The 18,624-nt window shown below is 67.7% G+C and overlaps 1 protein-coding gene across 1 annotated transcript in view; it reads left to right on the top strand.

Annotated features, from left to right (window-relative positions):
- Positions 1-323: 323 nt before the first annotated feature.
- Positions 324-18,624, top strand: part of FOXO6 (forkhead box O6) — a 36,366-nt gene continuing 18,065 nt past the window's right edge. The window contains 1 exon segment of the mRNA XM_075722015.1: positions 324-758. Coding sequence (XP_075578130.1) covers positions 324-758 — 435 coding nt within the window.

Consider the following 18,624-nt stretch of genomic DNA (forward strand, 5'->3'; position numbering starts at 1 on the left):
GAGAGGCGACCGACGAACATGCAGCGTCCCCCGCCGCCCGCCGCTGCCCCCGGCCTCCCGCTGCCCGGCGCGGCGCCGGCCGGAGCCGCCTGCTAGAGCCCGCCGAGCCGGGCGCACGGAGCGGCTCCTCCGGCCCTTGGGCCCCTCCAGCCGAGCTCGGAGCCCTGCGCACTCCTCTCCCTCTCCTGGTTTTGGGGTTTGTTGGTGGGTTTTTGGGGTTTTTTTGTTTTTTGGGGTTTTTTTTTTTTGGGTGGAAACCGACCGTCACTCCGGGGAGGGGGTTGTTGGCGGCGGGGTGCGGGGGGAGCGGCGGGGAGGGGACCATGGAAGAAAAGCTCCAGGCGCATCAGGTGGAGATCGACCCGGATTTCGAGCCGCAGAGCCGGCCCCGGTCCTGCACTTGGCCTCTCCCCCACCCCGACTTCGCGGCGGAGGAGGAGGATGGGGGCGCGGCGGGGGCACCCCCGGCGCTGGCGGCCGGTGGCGGGGATGGAGCCGAGAACGCGGCGGCCCCGGCGGAGCGCAGGGCCCCCGCCGCCTCCCTGCCGCCCCACGGCGCGGACGTGGGGCAGCTCCGCAAGGCCAAGACCTCCCGGAGGAACGCCTGGGGCAACCTCTCCTACGCCGACCTCATCACCAAAGCCATCGAGAGCTCGCCGGAGAAGCGCCTCACCCTCTCGCAGATCTACGACTGGATGGTGCGATACGTCCCCTACTTTAAGGATAAAGGAGACAGCAACAGCTCCGCCGGCTGGAAGGTACCTGACCCCCCGACCCGAGCCCCAGCGCAACTTTCCCCCCTGCTCCCGCAGGCGCGCCGGACGCGGGATGCTTCCCGGGGGCAGCCGGAGCTTGGCCCCGGCTGTGGGGCTGGGGACGTCCCCGCTTGCCTGGTGGTTGGGGGGATAAGGGCTCGGTCAAGTTTTGGGGGGAGCCGGTGCCTCGCGGCGTTGCGCGTGGGAGCCGGGGCGAGCTCGTCCCCGGTTCACCCCTGGGCCTGGGGCTGGCTTGCGCGGCAGGGCCGGAGCGCTGCGCCGCCATCCTCCCGGGGAGGTCAGGGGCATGGCGGCGGGGAGCGTGGTCGCGGCCGGCTCCGCCGCCGGCCTGTGAGCACCGGGGTACGGCGAACGACAGCCCCGCTGCCACGGCTCTGCCTGTCCCTGCCTGCGGGCACCCCGGCCGTACCCCGTCCCAGAGTGCCGCGGCGTGCCCGGGAGGACAGCCCGAGGGAGGGCTGTCCCCAAACAGGTGTCTCTGGGCTGGCTTTTACCCAGTTCTGGGTAAAAAGGCGCACTTTTGCCCAGCGCATCTTTCCCATCTCAGCCCCCACCTTCCCCGGGGCCGCGTCCCCCTCCCAGGGGGCCGCGCAGCAGCACGCAGCCCCCCCAGCTCCACGCTGGCTTCCCCGGCTCCGCTCCCGGCGGGCATCGTGGGCTTGTTAGAAATCCCCAGCGCAGGCAGCGATCCCCCGCTTGCTCGGTGCCAGCTGGGGCTGCATCGCAGCGACCATCCCGGCACTGGGCGAGGGCATGGGGGTGCCGGGTCCCGGGGGTCACACCGGCCCCTCCGGCGGGCGCTCGCCCGGCTCCACGCTGGGGAGGGGGATGAGATCGCCTGTGTCCAGATGGTGTCAGTAAAAAGGAGACGATTTCTCCTAAGCCCTCCCCTAAGCCCTGTCACCTCCAGTGTGATTAGTGTGTAACGAGGCTTCGGGGGTCTTGGCGCGGCGTGCCCGGCTCTGTCGGAGGTGGCCGGACCCAGCCCGGTTGCGGGGGGTCCTTCTTGGTTGCAAGCGGGACTCTTCTGGGGCGGGGAGGCCGCGCTCTGCCCCTGGCACCCGCATCCAGGCCGCGGGAGCGGGCGTTGCGTGGAGGCTGGGCGTCCTCCCTGCCTTGCCCCCCTCGTGGTGGGTGGGCAGGGGGCAGCCGGTGTCCCCCCCAGTGCGCAGATTCAGCGGGGAGGGCGGCGGGGGCTGCGGAGGCGGCAGTTGCGTGGGGACCTCTTAAACCTCCACCTGGGGCGAGACCTGCGTGGCCTTGGGCACTCGCTGGGGGAGAAGGGTGTCCCCGGGTCTCACACCCATTGGGGGCAGCGGGGGGCGTGCACTGTTGGGGTCTGGGGGCACGGCGGGGGTGGTTGTTGGGGCTCTGGACCAGTGGCGGGGGGTGCTGGGATGAGGGGCAAAGGGGTTCCCACGCAGCCGTGGGGTGTGGGATGCTTGGGGACCCCCCGGCCGGGTGTCCCTGAAGGGCAGCCCCGGGGAGCGAGGGTGAGGGGACGGAGCCGTGAGCAAGTTTGCGTGCCCAGCTGCGCCGGGCGGGAGTGGGGAAGGGGGATGCTCGTGTCTCCCGGTGCCGGCACGTGAGCCGGAGCCGTCGAGCAAAGCCCTCCCCGGGTGGGCTGGACCCCGGCTGGGGGCAGCGGGGCCAGCAAGCGTCCTTGTCACGGGCAGGTGCTGGGGTTTGTTCCACCTGCAGCTTGCACGGGACGGAGGAGCCACCCGTGTCCTCTCTGGGCGTGCCAGGGCTTGCACGGGGGACAGCGGCGACGCGCGGGTGTGTCTGCGCGGGTGCGCAAGGTGGCACAGCTTTCCCGTCCCGCCTATGCCAGCGCCGGCTTCGGCCCCTGGGCGAGGACAGGCTGTGACGGCAGCGTGGCTGCCCGTGTCGGCCCGGGCAGAGGCGACCCTCGAGGGCATCCTCCCGGGAAAGCCGGAGCGGCCTCTCCCCGTGCCAGCTGTCACCCGGGGGTCCCCGATGTGTCCCAGGGGCACGGGAGGGCCAGCGCCTTCTCCCGGCAAAGCCTCCACCAGGGAGCGTGTGGGAGCAACGCGGGTTGTTCAGCCCCGTCCCTTGCCCCCCGCGCCCTTCTGGTGTCCCCTGTCCCTTGGGGTGCCGATGGCGCCTGGCCTGCGTCCCCACACCGACGCTGCCCGGGGTGCTGCCAGTGCAGCCCCATCAGCCGGCGTGGGGTTTGGCGGCTTCCTCGAGGGGCCCGCGTCCCCGGAGGCGTCGTGGCGCGTGATGTGCAGGGGCGGAGGGACGGGCTGCGGGTCCAGCTGCTGTTGGGCGCAAAGGGGCACTTGCAGGGGCTGCTCGCTCGGGTGGGCTCACCTGGGTGCACCCTGGGATGGGATGCTCTCCACCTTCCCGGCCCCTCTTGGCATCGCAGCGGCTCTGCTGTGGCTCTGCCGTGGCTCTGCCCGCCTTCCCCTGGGCTGCGGGCAAGCGGCTCCGCTGCCCCGGCCGCGCCGCTGCCGCCTGCTCCCTCCGGCAGCCCCCCTTGCCCCCGCGTTGGCACTGTGGCTTAAAGCTCGCCGCCCGGCGCTCGGCTGCTCTCCGGGCCGATGGAGAGGCCGAGGGCTGCCCGGCGAAACGCCCCGCGCAGCGGGCCCGGCAGGGCAGGGTCCCCCGGGGCTGTGCTGGCGCTGCAGGCGCCCGATGGGGCGGGTGGTGTGAGGGCTGCAACGGCCCGCGGAGAGAAGGGGCGTGCAGAGACCCCCTGTGCTTGGCGGTCTCGTTGGACAGCAGCGTGCCAGGGGTTAAACGCCTTCCCCGCAGCCCCGTGGCCCTCCTGGTTGTCCCCTGCCCCGGACCCCCTGGGTGCCCCCGTGCACCCCCTGGGGCTGGCAGCTCGGTGCCGCAGGAGCGCCCGGAGCGCTGGGCGCTCAATTTTGGAGTAACGAGCTGCTGGCGGCTTATTAAAGAGCCCCTGGGGATGCCGCGTCCCTCCTGCCCCAGGCCTGGGAGAAGCGTGGTGGGTTTAAAGCGTTTCATTACCCCGCACAGTGGTGTTGGAGCAGAGGCTCGGGTAATGGACCGCTCCCCTAATTAGCTCTTTCGCAGCCTCCCTGCGCCGGGGGGAGCGGGACGGCAGAGGTCTGGGAGCCCGGCCAGGGCACGGGCTGCACTGCTGCCGGTCCCGCAGGATGGCTCCGAAGCCCCCCTGCCCTGCTCCAGCGCTGGGGGGACTTTCCCAGAAGGACCCCTTCCCACATCCAGCTGGCGTGGGGGTGCTGCAGCCGTGCCTGGCCGTGGTGTCCGGTGTGTCCGCCGGGATGTGTTAGCTCTCGGAGGGGCAGCATGCGGGCACAGGGTGCGTTTTGGGGTCAGGCCTCTCCTTCCCCACCAAGCTGCGGGTTGCATGACATGGTTTTACGGCGAGGGAAACTGAGGCACAGTACCGAAATATCTCGGCCGTGCTCAGCATCAGGGCCAGGACCCAGCCCCGTCTAACGGGGAGGGGGGGATGCTCTGGCCGCTGCCCCCCAGGCCGTGCACCCCCCGGGCTCCCCGTGCCGCAGCGGGCCGGGCCGGCGCGTTGGCCTCGTGCACCAGGAGCTGCTGCCGCTGCTTTCTGATGCGGGGCAGCAGGCGCCCGTTGACTGACAGTTCTGCTTAATTAGGGAGTTGTTATTTTATCAATTCGAAAGCGCTTGAAGTTTTCTGCTCCAGCTCACGCTTTTCACTTGTTAATGGGAAACCAACACCCTCCGTCAAAAAGGCAGCGGCGCTGATGCATTTTAAAGGTTTCTGCTTGTGCCGGTTTGACATCCAAAATATAACAATCAAGCAATCAGCTGGTGGATGCCTGTTTGATGCAGCTCTGACAGCGCTGAAAACCTTAATTTCCCAGCCCTCCCCTACACCTCCTCCTCCTCTACAGCCCTGGGTTGGTAGCGTGGTGGCTGCTCCCGCAGTGGGGGGCCGGGGCTGCGGGGTCCTGCCGGGAGCGGGGAGCCGGGAGCGCTGCGTGCTCGGGGCGGGGGCTGCCGTGCAGAGACACCCTCCCAGAGACACCCACCGCCCAAGTGCCACTGCAGGGCGGGATGGGAATGAATCGGGGAGAAAAAGGGGTGGAAAGGGTATTTGGGTAGGAGCACGGTCTGAGTGCCCCATGTTCCCCGTGGGGTCAGGGTGTATTGGGGTGCTTCACCTCCTCGCTGGGCACGGAGGCCCCCGAGGGCTGTCCCCGTCTCCGTGCTAGTGAAGGGAGGCAGAGCCGTGGCCGTGGCCCAGAGCACAGCGGGCACCGCGTGGATGTGGCAAGAGCATCCTTTCGGGGAGCGGCTCCCGGCTCCATGTGCTCTCTCATTGATGCCAGCCCCTGCCCGAGCCCCCTTGGACGGGGGCTAATGCATCCGCCTGGGACGTTGCCCCGTACGCCGGGAGAGGCTCGGAACCGGCACCTGGGAGTGACGGGGATGACTTTCCCCTTGCAGAGGGCAGCTTGGGTGCCAGCGAGGGAGCGGGTGGTGCTGTGGGGGGTGGCACAGCGGCGAAGGGGGGAGTTACAGGTTCGACGGGGGGGAGTTACAGGTTCGACGGGGTGACATGGCTCTGGGGGCACACGGCGGGCTCGCTCCCATTTGCACTGGGATTAGCATCGTGCATGCCAGCCGGCCCCGGGGGGCTCGGCGGGGGGCATGGCCCCGGGGCACCGGGCTGAGTGCGGGGGGCTGCCCGGTCAGGGCTCCCGTGGGACGGTTTGGCTCCGCTCAGCTCACGTATCCGCATCCTCTCCATATAAGGAGATTTTTCCAGCAGCACGGAGAGCACGATGCTCCCCAGAGAGCTGCCCGCGGCTGGGAGCAGAGGGGCCGGGAGAGCCCAGGCGTCCCGGGGGCCCAGCAGGGCCAGGAGCAGCTCCTCCGCCTCAGGGAGCCCCCCTGCCTCATCCCCCGACAGCCCCGGATCGGCCGCCCCCGCTCCCCACAGGTGCGATGCCCCGGGGGTCCCCCCCGCGCGAGGGGACCCCTCGACCCTCTCCTGTGGTACAGGTGGGGTCCCCCCGGGATGCCGGGCTGGGGTACCCGACCCTTCAGCATCCCAGGGCTGGAGCAGGGGCTCCTCGCCTGTCCCCAGCTTCACGCAGGGATGGGGGAGCCCGCTGCTTCCCCCCGAGCTGCCGAGATCTGCGCTGGTGGCACGGCTGTGAGGAATTCCCCGTGCTCCTCTCCCCCTTCCCGCCTCACTTTTCTCTCTCCTTTTGGAGGTTTTCATCTTCCTTCTAATTTTTTTTTTTTTTTTTCCCCCTTCTTCTGGAATCGCTTTTCATGCAGCGCTAACTGCTGAAGTAACACAAACCTGCTAAATGGTCCGGCTTTATGATAGCATAAAAATGATACTACAGCAGTGAGTGGGGCTTTATTAAACCCAAGGGAAAGGCTCCAAATGAACAGCTTGCTCTGCTCTTAGCTTCCCCACCGCACCCCCCCCCCCCTTTATTTTTAATAACCGCTGGAATATAAACTACAGTTAAGATCCTGCAGACTAGGACCGTAGCAGCCCGGCGTTATCCCTGTCCGTCCCCGTGCGGGGGTCCCTGTGCGCATCCCCCGCTCCCGCTTGCCCGGTGCTGCCGTGGGAGGCCCAGCACCCTGGGCTGGGAAACGAATTTCCCGGTGCTTCGCTTTGTGCTAAAAAAGCCTCGTAAATATTTTACGGGGACGCCGTGCCCTCAGCGGCTTGGGCCAGGCGGGATGGGGGAGCAAGCTGGAGCTCCTTGGCCCAGCTTCCCATCCCGGTGGGCTCCTCACTGGGATGCTGCTGGCAGGGGGAGGTCCCCTGGGCTTCAGGAGCGGGGTTGGACCCCCATCACCACCGTGTCCTCACAGAGGGAGCGCGCAGGAAGGGGACAAATCTCGCCTCCCCGCTGCCACAGCGGGGTCCGGGCACGGTCGGACCCCCAGCCCCAGGCTGCCCGCTCCATCCCTGGGGTCCGCCCAAGCCGTGGTGTCACGGTGCCCTCGGGTCCCGTGGGGATGCTCTGGCGCTGGGCATGGGGTCTGCCCTTGCCATCCCACCGCAGCCCGGCCCTGCCCGCGGGGAGGCAGCTGCCTTCCCCCCTGCCCTCCCGCACCCACCGCGGCGGGCTCGCCGCTCCCCGAGCGCATTACTTTTAATTAGCCCGATGCTTCCCGCTGAAGGTGCCTGAGTAGTGCCGAGGTGAAAGGCACTTTGGGTTACGGAAGGACACGCGGAGAGGCTCGCCTGTCTGCTGCTGAAGCTCGTTTTGGACAGCATCTGTTCATTATGACGTGGTGCCTGGGCCGGGCGCCAGCCAGGAGCACTGAAAGCCCCGGCACAAAGCTCGCTTTCACCCGCCGCGGGGAGCAGGAGGCAGCCGGCGCTGGGAGGGGGCGCGGGGACCCCCGAAGCGGGCTGGTCCCTTCCCTCCCAGCGGGCACACTCCGGGAGCACCCTGAGCTGTCGCCGGCTGCGGCTCCGGCCGGGGGGTGTCCAGCCCCCCGCCCCGGGACCGCTGCTGTCGTGCCGGGTGGGGGGCAGCAGCGAGGGGCTGCCCTAGAGGGGTTAGCAGCAGGACGGGGCGATGCTGGGGTTGCGTGGCTGGTGCCTGCTTTTTGAGGAGGGGGCTCATCCTTCCCCTCCCCAGCACAGGGGCTGTGCGCCGTGCCGGGGCTCGGCAGCAGGGAGGCTCCTGGGCTTTGCTGCCTGCTGGCCCTCCGGGCGCGGGCACCGGGGTCGGTGGCACTTTGTACCCACCGAGCCAGGGCTGCAGCCCCGCTCGCTGCTCCCCTGGGGTCTGCGGGGCCGGGGAGGTTTCCCAAACAGCCCTGGGTGATGGCAAGGGGGGCATGCGGGGGGCATGGCTCCGCTACCTGGATACCCCGGTGCGGGCGAACCGTTGCCTGCGCCTGCCCGCGGGACTGGGCAGAGCACGGGGAGCCGCAGGCAGCGATGCCGCCTGTGCACGCATGTCTGAGTTCGCACGTGTTCCCTCGCACGCCTGTGCGTGTGCATTCGGGGCGCGGCGCGTGCACACGTGGCGCAGGCGAGCCGGGCTCGCCACGCGCACTCCCACGTGCGCCCGCACGTTGCAATCAGATGCGCGTTGGGTGCGCGAGGGCAGTGCGGGGAAGGACCCTTGAGCGTGCGGGGGCTGGCGCTGCGGCGCGGCCCTCCTGGAGCACGGGCTGGTGGCGGCGTCCCCCGTCCTTGGGGACCAGGGGGGCAACACGGCCTTGCTGTGGGGCGGCGCGTGCCGCGGGCTCTGCGTGCTTTTGAAGACGTGGCTGTGGCTCGGTGGCTGCGGGGGAGCCCAAGCCGGGACACGGAGCAGCCACCTTTGATTTGCTGGGAAGGGGGGGGGAGACACCCAAAAAACCCAAACCCCAAACCAAAAAACAAAGGAAAAAAGCTAACCCCAAGAAAGAGAAGAAAGGCGAGGGCGGTTGGGAGCCGCCTGCCACCTGGCGCGGCGCCAGCCCGGGGACGCTCCGGAGCAGACATGCCAAGCTGTAATTGCAGACAGGCTCGTTGCGAGAGACGAGACGGTTATTTTTAACTCGCGTTAAGGTAATGCGCAGATCTCCTGCCTGCTGGTTCAAAAGTTCAACGCCCCCCCCCCCCCCCCCCGCCGCCCCCCATCCCCAAACCCTGCTTTGCTCGCCCCCCCGATGCCAGTACCCCCCGGCCGGGCTCTGGGTGCCCCCCGGATGGCACATCCCCTTCCCCGCGGTTGGGCAGCCTGGCGCTGCCAGACACCCTCGCCCTCCCCGGGGCAGCCTCTGCGTCTCCCGGGGAGTCTGGTTCCTATCCCGCGGGATTGGGAGAGGCTGCGGCCGGGGCCAGCCCTGGGGTACAGAGGAGACGGCGTTTGCGGGGCTGCGCCAGCTCCGTGCCAGCCTCGGCGCTGCCGAGGTCCCTGAGGGACGGTGTCGGGGATGGGCGCTGCGTGCCGGGGTGCCAATCCCACTCGGAGCCCAGCGGGAAAGCCCTGCCATGCTGCGAGCGGTGGCACTGCTCGCTCTCCAGGGTCCCCCAGCGCTTCCCAGGCGCAGCCCCACGTGCTGGTGGCCGTGCCCCCCGGGGACTGCTGGCGTCTCCTCCAGCAGCCGGGCTGGCACGGACGGCAGGGTGGTGCGGGATGGTGGGATGCGAGTTCCCCCTCCTCGGCCGGCGGTGGAGGGCTGAGCCTCGGGGCCACCCGTCCCGTTGGGAGCCCGATGCTCCCAGTGCCGCTTGGCGGTCCGCGCCGAGGACCACGCAGCCACCTCAGCCCTGGCTGCTGGCAGCGGGAGAGCCCAAAAGCCAGGTGCAGGGATAGATCAACTTTTTTTTTTTTTCCTTAAAACATATTGCGCAGTGCCAGGAGGGCCTGTCTCTGGGTGCCCTGTGCTGCTGGGGGAGCAGCTTTGCTCCCCGCGGCTGGGGAGACGGGGCGTCACCCGCCGCGCGGGACCCAAGCGGTGCCAAGCTGGGGAGCGCGGGGACGAGCCTGGCGCCGGCTCCCCGACCCCCTGCCCAAACCATCCAAAGCGAAAGCGGAGCAGAAATGCTCCGCAGCACATCAGGTTTGGAGCTGTAATGCTGCGATTATTCCTTTGCCCCCCCAGCCCTCCCCCAGGAGCTCAGCCGCCTGGAGCTGGTGGGAGGGAAGCCCTGGGGCGCTCCTGAGCAGGAGCAGCGTGTCCGTCCCCCTGTCCCCAAATGCCCTCTCGCCCTGGTTCGTGGCGTCAGCAGTTTGCCAGACGGCCGGGAACTCCCTGCATGGCTGAGATGTCTTTTGTCCTCGGCCGTCGCATGGCTGGGATGTCAGCTGCAGGTGCGTCGCTGCTCCCCCTTCCCGCTGCCGCTGTTCGACATTTCCCTCCCGCTGGATGCGGCTGCTTTCGGCAGGAGCGCCGAGGGTCGGGATCTGGGGGGGACCCCCGGAGACCCGCTGGCCACATTTCCTGGCGTTTCACCGCTTGCCCGGGCTCGTCGCTGGCCCCTGTGGCAGCGCGTCATCTGCTGGAGCCGATAAATCAGGGGGAATAGCCCGGCTGCATCAGTGGTGAATTGTGGGGCCATTATCGGTAATGAGTTCAACAGGGATGGCACCGCACGAGCCGCGGGGGGAGCCTTAAAGGGATTATTCCCGGACTGTGACCCAGACAAAGCGGGCAGCGTCTCCCAGCCCAGCGGGACGGCCGGCTCCGTGGGGGGATTACGTGGCTTCGCTGCTCTGCCTGTGCGGACCCGTGCGACGGGAAGGGCTGGCGTCCCCTCTGCACGCGGGGACGGGGAGCGGAGGGGGACTAGGGGGCCGTGTGGGTACCGTGGGCCGCATCCCGGCACCCACCGATGCTGGGAGCGAGTGCCACTCAGAGCGCGCTTATGTTTCGAGCATCCCTGGAGCCCAGGCTCTCGGAGGTGTTTGGTAGCGCAGGACTGGAAATGCCCGGTGCAACCCCTGGGGTGGGAGAGCTGGGGAGACCACGACCGGGACCGTGCTTGGGACCGTGCCTGGGACCACGCTTGGGACCGTGCTTGGGACTGTGCTTGCTTGGGACCACGCTTGGGACCGTGCTTGGGACCGTGCTTGGCACCATGCTTGGCATGGTGCTTGGGACCGTGCTTGGGACCGTGTTTGGCACGGTGCTTGGCACCATGCTTGGGACCACTCTTGGGACTGTGCTTGGGACCGTGCTTGGCACCGTGCTTGGGACCATGCTTGGGACCGTGCTTGGCACCATGCTTGCTTGGCACCACGCTTGGGACCGCCGCTAGCAGTGGGTCCGCTGGCTCCTTCCCCTGCGGGTGCAGGGCACCGGGAGCCATGCCGTCCCGCTGCACAGCCGGTCGGAGCTGCTGAGAGCCGATGGCTGCGGGGAGCGGGTTGAAGCAGGGTGCAGAAGGGCAAGTCCCGGCTCTGCGGTGCCACGCCGACGGGCTCAGGCGGCCAGGCTGCCTGCTGTTACCTCCTGCCTGCAAATTGCCTGGCCGGCAGCCGGCCCTCGCGCCCTCCCTGCCCCAGGTGGAGGGCGCGTGCGGAGATGCAGGGAAGGAATTAACAAGCTTGCGGAGCGACAGGCTCATAAATTTCGGCTTTTTTTTTTTTGAGACTGTCAAACCTATGCCTGTCCCAGGGATGTAAGACAGCATTTTATTGCTGCCTGCTTGATGGTTGTTCCCTTCTCCTCTGCGGCTGTGATTTATCTCTGCACTTTGCGCTGATTGGATTAGAAGTTTAAATGCTAAGGGTGCATAACAATATATTTTTCTTATTAATATTAAAAAATCATTATTGGATTTTTTATAGTTCTGTTTTGAATTGAATCCCCTTGCTTGATTTATTCTCTCTCCCAGAGTAGAATTTAATGCTAATAGGAACAATCATTGCTTTGTTTTGAATCTTTGACTGTTTGGAAAACTTTCCCTGCAAAGGGAAATTACAGCATTATTAAGAGTCCATTAAAAGAGGGTTTGCCCATTCCTGGCTATTACCTGTGAGCTGGAGAGAAAACAAAAAAGCAAAGACAAAGAGTCTCTTTTGCAGGGCTTTCTGCTTACACCCTTCCCTAGGTGTAACGCAATTATTGTGCCAATTATTATAATCGGCTCTATTCTATCGCGGGTATTAATTGCAGGTCCCGTCGGTTCGATTTCTTGCAGGACGCCGGGCAGCGAACACGTGTGCGTGGCGGCGGAGCGCGGACGGGTGGAAGGCAGGGGCTCGGCCACCCGCGACGGGGGGCGGTGGGGACCGCGGGGCCACTCTGCTTCCCGCTGGATTTCATACTTTTGGGAGCCCGCAGGGCTGCAGCAGGGCAGGCAGCGGGGCTGGGCACCCGGCCCATGGGCAGCCCGGGAGAGCGGAGGCGGGCGGGCAGGTGGGAATGGGGTCGGGGCCGGCGGGGGCACGATGCCAGGCAGCTGGAGACGTGCCTGGGCTGCACGCACGGCGCTGGGACGGGTGCAGCGGCGACGGGGAGCTGCGCCAGGCTTGGCACGCCGCCGGCACGGTTGGCAGGGGGAGCGCAGCCTGCCCGGGCACGGCTGGGGCAGGCCTGGTCAGCCGCGGCCCCGCGGAGCGCCGAGGCGGAGCGGGGAGGCTGGGCTGTGGGGTGGCTGCTGGGCGTAGGTGGGAGCGGCAGGAATGTCAGCCCGAGGCACGCAGGGTCCCGCGTCGGCGTGAACCTCCCTGCAGTGCTGCGCCGTGCCAGGCCACCGCCCTGCACCCCAAAACCTGCACCCTGCACCCCTCACTCTGCTTCCCAAAGCCTGCACCCTGTATCCTGCACCGTGCTCCCTATACCCTGCATCCCGCACTCCGCTCCCCGTACCCTGCACCCTACGCTGCACCCCAGAACCTTCACCCTCCACCCTGCGCCCTGCGTTGTGCTCCCCAAACTCTGCACCCTGCATCCTGCACCCTGCATCCAGCACCCCACACCCTGCATCCAGCACCCTGCATCCCACGCCCTGCATCCCAAACCCTGCACCCTGCATCCAGCACCCTGCATCCCATGCCCTGCATCCCAAACCCTGCACCCTGCACCCCACACCCTGCATCCAGCACCCTGCATCCCACGCCCTGCATCCCAAACCCTGCACCCTGCACCCCACACCCTGCATCCCATGCCCTGCATCCCAAACCCCGCACCCTGCACCCCACACCCTGCATCCCACGCCCTGCATCCCAAACCCCGCACCCTGCACCCCAAACCCTGCATCCCACGCCCTGCATCCCAAACCCCGCACCCTGCACCCCACACCCTGCACCCTGTGCCTGACCTGCCCAGACTCCCACCCAGATGCTGCGTATTGCAAACCCGTACCCACTCCCACCCTGCACCCCCATACCTTGAATCCCCCCGTGAACCCCATACCCTGAACCTGCACACCCAGAAACCCACCTGAGCTTGCTGGACACCTTGTACCCGTGCCCCACCGCCCTGCTACCCCCACCCAGCCCACCCCATACCTGGAGCTCATTGCCCACCGTGCCCTCCCCGCTAGCCGGGGGCTGCTGGGGCGGGGAGGAGGTGCGGGCAGGGGGGCTGCGGGCAGGAGCATGGGCACACACTGCGCCATGGGCTCGGCTTTCCCTGGAGCTGCCAGCCCCCTGCCCTCTGCCCCACACATCTTGGTGAGATCCGCACCTCGGGGTCACGGCTTGGGCACTGCCGCCTGCCCTTCGGTGGGAATGCCAGCTGGCCCAACGCACCCTGGGCACTGGGATGCTCCACCTTCCCGGGCCACTGCGCCCACCCGCCCCGGTGCGCTCGGCTCTGCCTCCCCGCCCCTCTGCTCTGTGGGTTATGGGGTGTCACCGCGAAGCGCGTCAGCTGTGGGGGGACACCCCTGCCCCCTCGCCCTGTGGCACGCCAGCGCGAGCAGGCAGGTGGGCTGTGCACCCCCGTGGGTCCCTTGGGGACCACCCTCTGCTGCGATGGGGCAGGGGTCCCCAGCACGCCTCTGCGTCCTGGCCCACACCGGTGTGATGGGCACTGGGAGGGCACGGCCGCTCGCCCTGCTTCCCCACCGCGCGCTGCCAAGCCTGCAAAATAGTTTTTTTCCACCTCTGACAACGCTGTGGCAAATGCATGCAGCAAAACAGCAGCCCTCAGTGTAATGAGCAAATGCCAGACGGGTGCGTCAGATGCAGGGCTGAGGGGAGCTCACCCAGGCATGCCGTGGGGGCTGGCTCGCCCCAGGGACGGGGCCAGGAGGTGCCAGCTCAGACCTCTCTGGAGCTGCGGGATGGGCCCCTCCTTGCACGCCGTGCCGGGCAGATGCTTGCTCAGAGGTGGTCCAGCCGCCTCCCCAGGACAGCACACGCGTGCCCCCCACTCCGTGCTGGCGGGCGGCTCCGGGCACGGCCCCGGCGGGGCTGCTGGTACCCACGCAGCATCCCTGGCTTCCAAGCGGCATGTCCTTAGGTGTCCTCCCACGCTCCAGGACTGTCTGGCCGAGGTTTCCCGTGCCCCATTCACGGCCAGGCAGCGCTGAGATCCCGCCGGTAGGATTCGCTTGCCCTCTGTACGTATTTTTTGGCTGACCCCCTCTTGTTTTTCCTCCATCCCAGAGCCTGAGCGCGCCAGCCAAGGAGCAGCTGTACGGCGAGGCTGCCTGCCAGGCCCCTGGGCCGGCTGTGGGGCCGTAGGGCTTATGGCAGCGGCAGCCCCGCGCTGGGCTCGTGGTGGCGGCTGCAGGTTTTGAGGAGGGGGCCTGGTGTGGGGGGATGCGGGCGTACCCCCCCGGATGCTCGACAGGGTCCTGGCGGGTACCTCTGTGCCCGTCCTGCTGCCCGTCTGCCCGTCCCCGGGAGGCAGGGACAGCTCTCCATGCCCATGTGGGGCTCAGGAGGGGGCGACCCCACCGCTGGGGCTTGGGGAGCAAGATGGGGAGATGTGGGGTACAGCACTGTGGGAAGACCGGGGTGCAGTGCTGGGAGATTCGGGGTATGGGACCGTGCAATGCGGGGCACAGGGCTGGGAAGTGTGGGGTGCTGCAGCCGCCACGGGGCAGCAAGGGGAGACACGGGGTGGGCAGTGCTGGCAGTGGGGCTGGCCTGGCTCCCCAAAGCCCCCAGTTTAACCAGCAAGGCCCCAGCAAGGTACCCAGCTGCGGGGGTCCGGGGCAGGGCCCCCCCAGCCCTGGGTGGCTCCTCAGCGGGGGTCAGGATGCCCAGGGTCCCCTCCTGCCTCGCTGGGGCACCCCACGGGTGCCAGGGAGATGGGGCCGGTGACGGCCTCGGTCCCCAGGACCCTCCCTGCCCCCGCGCCCTGTCTGCGGCACCAATCCTGCTCCTGCCTGCAGAGAGCGAGCAGAACCAGGGGGCTCCTGCAATTACCGTCGCGCTCTGAATAATTCATGGCAGCGCTGCTCCAACAAAGCCTCTGCCTGCCCCGCTCCCCGCCACCCCGCCCGGCAAGCGCTGGCTGCCTTTGGGGGTGCCATAAAGGGGGGAGGCTGGCCGGGGGGCTGGGGAGGTACAGAGGGGTGTCACCTGTGCCCGGGGACAGCGCGGGCAGGGGATGGAGCCGCGGGCTGGCGTGCGTGCCCCCGGGCGCGTCGCCATCCTCCCTGCAGCCCCCCGCGCTGCGTGCCTCAGTTTCCTCCTTGTCACGGTGCCGGGGGTGCTGGGGTGGGTAGGACCGGCAAGCGGGTTGTTTCTCTGCCTGGCTCAGGACACCCTGGCTTTTGGGGGGGGGGGTCTCTGCACAAGCACGCAGCCCTGCGATCCCTCCAGCCCTTCCTGCAGGGCTGGATTTGCCCCAGGGGGGTCGAGACCCCATCCAGCCGGGCTCCGGCTGCAGGGCCTGGAGCTCCTGGCCCCAAACGCCTGCGAGGCCGGGAGCAGCGAGGGGTTAAACGCAATAAAGCTGGTGTGAAACTTTTGGCTGGGGAGCTGCAGGCAGAAAGTGCATTTGTAGCCGCAAGTGGCCGCCTTGAAGACGATCCAGATCTGTCTGGGAGCCGTCTGCTGCTAAAACCCTTTGATCCACTTACTTCTCCCGGGGGAGCTCCCTGCAGCTCTGGTGCTGATGCCCCCGCCGTGACAGGGCTTCAGCTGCCAGGCGGATGCAGGCAAGACCCCCCCCCCGCCGCCAGGGAGGAAAAGCAGCTTCAAAAAAAGCGGGGGGCAAAAAAGAGGGGCTTTGGGACGCAGGGGCGATGCCACCAGGCGTAACCCACGGGGTGCCGGGGGCGGGAGCAGGTTTGGCTGTTCCCAGGCTGTGGGCAGGGATGTGAAGGGCTGGAGGGGTGGAGGGAGCGTGGCTTTGCCACGACGCCGGGGCGGGGGTCCGCGGTGCTGTCACGGGCAGGGTTTGCATCGCCGGGGGCTCCCCAGGACTGCAGATCCGGGGGCTCCCAGCCCCGTGGCCGACTGCCCTGGTGCAGGGCCGCTTGCACGGCTCGGCGTGAGGTTGTACCGCTTGGCAGCCAGACCCGCCCGTGATTTTGGGGGCGATGATGGCCCGGAGCGGTTCTGCTTGGGCGGGCATGGCCCTTCTCCCTCCCTGCCCAGCCCCAGGAGCAGGATGCACCCTCCCAGGGCTGGGCAGGCAGGGGGCACGCGTGGCTGCAGGGATGCTCTTGGCCATGCCGTTCCTCTCCGTCTTCACCCCTTACAGCCCCACGGCCTGGGTTTGTGGGGCAGGAGGACCGGCCTCGCGCCTGAGCGTTTGGGGTTTATCCCGATGCATGTTTGTCCCCGTTCCCAGCGTGTGCAGCACTGGGATCCCCGTGCTGTGCCCAGCCAGCGGGCACAGGGATGGCTCTTGGGGTCAGTGAAGGTTTGGGGTGTTAGGGAGCTGGGTTTCAAGTCAGTTGGGCAGTGTGGGGTGTTTTTTCCACAAAGGAAAACCGAATTTGGGTCAACCGGCCCAGATAGCAAATTGGCTGAAAGGGGAAGGCAGAAAAACCGGCAGCGCTGGGCAGCCAGCTCCCACGGGGCTAAACGAGATATTGGCAGTTCGGGTTCGTAGCCATTACTTTGCTTTTATTATAGGAAATGTTTAAAGACCGGGAAGCTGAAATAAGCTGCTGTACTGGACCTCAAATACTCATTTCCAGTGGGTGTCAGGAACTGGACCTCAAATACTCATTTCCAGTGGGTGTCAGGACTTGGAGGGTGCGCTCAGCCCCGCTGCGTGGGCAGCTGTGTCCTGCCCTCCCCAGATCCCCACCACGGGCGGGTTTCACCCCTGCGGTAGCGGGGACGGGTGTCCCCGGGGGTCCTGGGAGGGGAGCAGTGCGTACAGCCGGGGCAGCGTCAGCGTGGGGAGCGATGGGGCCGGCACACGGTGCTGAGCCCTGCGAGGGGGAGATGTTCCTGTACCCCGCACCCCACCTAACACCCGCGAGCGAGTTATGGGTGCACCCGTTAACCACGGCTGCAAGCCTGTGTGTGGAGCAGGATGAGGCCGTGGGCAGGAGAAGGGGCGCGCTGTCGTGCTCCCCGCCGGGGGGTGATGTTTGGGAGCTGGTGCTCTGGCGGGTACCCGACGCTGCCCGCGGTTTTGCAGGGCTGCCCTGCCAGCAGGATGGCATCGCCTCCGCCGCTGCCAGCAGCCATGACTGTGCTTGCGGGGAAGGAAAAAAGCCACGGAGGCAGCGACGGAGCTGCAGGAGAGGCCAGGGGATGGTCACGACCAGGGACAGTCACGGCCAGGTCCGGAGGGCGCGTGGAGGAGCCGAAGGGGTGGGATGGAGGTGTGAAGGGAGGCGAGCGGCGAGCGAACAAAAGCTGCATTGAGTGACAGCGCCCGGCTGCCCCGCCGCCAGCGGAGCAGGAGCCTGGCCAGGAAAAACAGGGCCTGGAGCAGGGAGCACATCGTGTCCCTGGCTGGGGCCGCCGGGGCCCTCGGTACATTCTGTAGCGGAGGAAGCTGGCGCGGGGACGGGCTGGCTCGCCGGCCGCCGTGGCGCAGCTGACCCCGGCGGGGAGAGGCACGGGGGGCTCCCCCGGGTGCTGCACCCTCCGCGGGCTCGCCGGGGCGAGTTGTCTGCATGCCGAGCCCCGCCGAGACCGGCCGGACCCCCGCTCCCACCCGCTCACTCGAGGCTCTGCGGTTCTGGGTCAGCGTTGGGGGAGGCGGCGATGGGGTTGGGGGCGGGGGGGCCGGGGACCGGCTTGCAGACAGCGAGCGGGCGCCGTGCCCAGGAATTCGAGGATGGTTCGCAGGCTGCGCTGCCCAGGCAGCAGCGTCTAATTCAATTAAAGCTCGGTGTCACGAAGCCGGGAGGCCGGCAGCGCGTGGGAGCCGGGTGGGGGCCCCCGCGGGGAAGGCGGCCGACTGAAGGGCTGCCAGGTCCCCTGGGAAACAGCCCGGACGTCACCGGGCCGGGGGTGTCCCGTGTCCCCCCCCGCTTTGCTGGGAGAGCTGGCGCGCCGGGCGCGGGGCTGTACCCGGGCTGGCACCGCTGGCAGGTGCCCACAGCCTGGGGACCCCGTGGAGCTGCCGGGGGTGTCAGTACCTCCCCGTGAGGTATTCAGGCACGACCCCGGACGCTCGGACCCCTCGGGATGGGCTTCCAGGCGACAGGAGCAGCTGCCTGCCTGCAGTGACATGCGGCTTCCAATTGCTCCCACACCTCCTCCCTGTGCCCCCATGTCCTCCGTCCCCCTCCCCGGCACGCCACCCCGGCCCTGCTGCAGTCCCCAGCCCCTCAGCCCCCCGGGAAAACCTAAAAATGAATGACCAGGAGAGCTGTGGTGCAAACCCCTGCGGTTCGGACGCAGGGCATCCTCTCCCTGCAGTCCAGGGCTGATTTATTCCCGGTCATCCGGGCACCGGTTCTTCCTGCCCCTTTTTGGACATTTTGTGACCCCACACCCCCGACACCTTTTGTTGGTGACTTTGTTTCCAAGTGCCTGACTCCTCCAGCTGAAGGGCAGGACCACACTGGCAGCGTGGACCTGAGGAGGGCCCCGGGTCCGTGGGCGCCTGCGGCAGCGAGCAGCTGAGCCCGGCAGCCCGTGGCATCGCTGCCGGTTTGCAGGCAGGGCAGATTTTCAGGGTCTCTTGCTCCAGAGAGACCCATCAGCACTGAAAACAGCCCCGAGGATGCTGCACGGCCTGCCCTGGAGCATCTCCACCTTCCTCGTGGTCCTGCTGGCAGGAGGGGAGCCGGCCCCCTCGCAGCGCCCGTCGCTCGGGGCCGCGTGGCCCCGCGGGGCTCTGGCAGTGCTGAGGTGGATCCGGCTCCTCCCTCGAGCGGCACCGGGACCGGTTGCTCCGGCAGGCTCCGGCTGATGTAATTTTTGCCATTACAGATAAAACTGCTCCCCCTCGGGTGGCCAAACTCCTCTGAGACGGGCAGGAGGGGGAATGTTGTGTTCCCGTTGCTTTGCAGCATCCTACAGGGACCCTGCTGCCTGCCCAGG

The sequence above is a fragment of the Pelecanus crispus genome, chromosome 16, assembly GCF_030463565.1.
Source record: "Pelecanus crispus isolate bPelCri1 chromosome 16, bPelCri1.pri, whole genome shotgun sequence".
Taxonomy (NCBI): domain Eukaryota; kingdom Metazoa; phylum Chordata; class Aves; order Pelecaniformes; family Pelecanidae; genus Pelecanus; species Pelecanus crispus.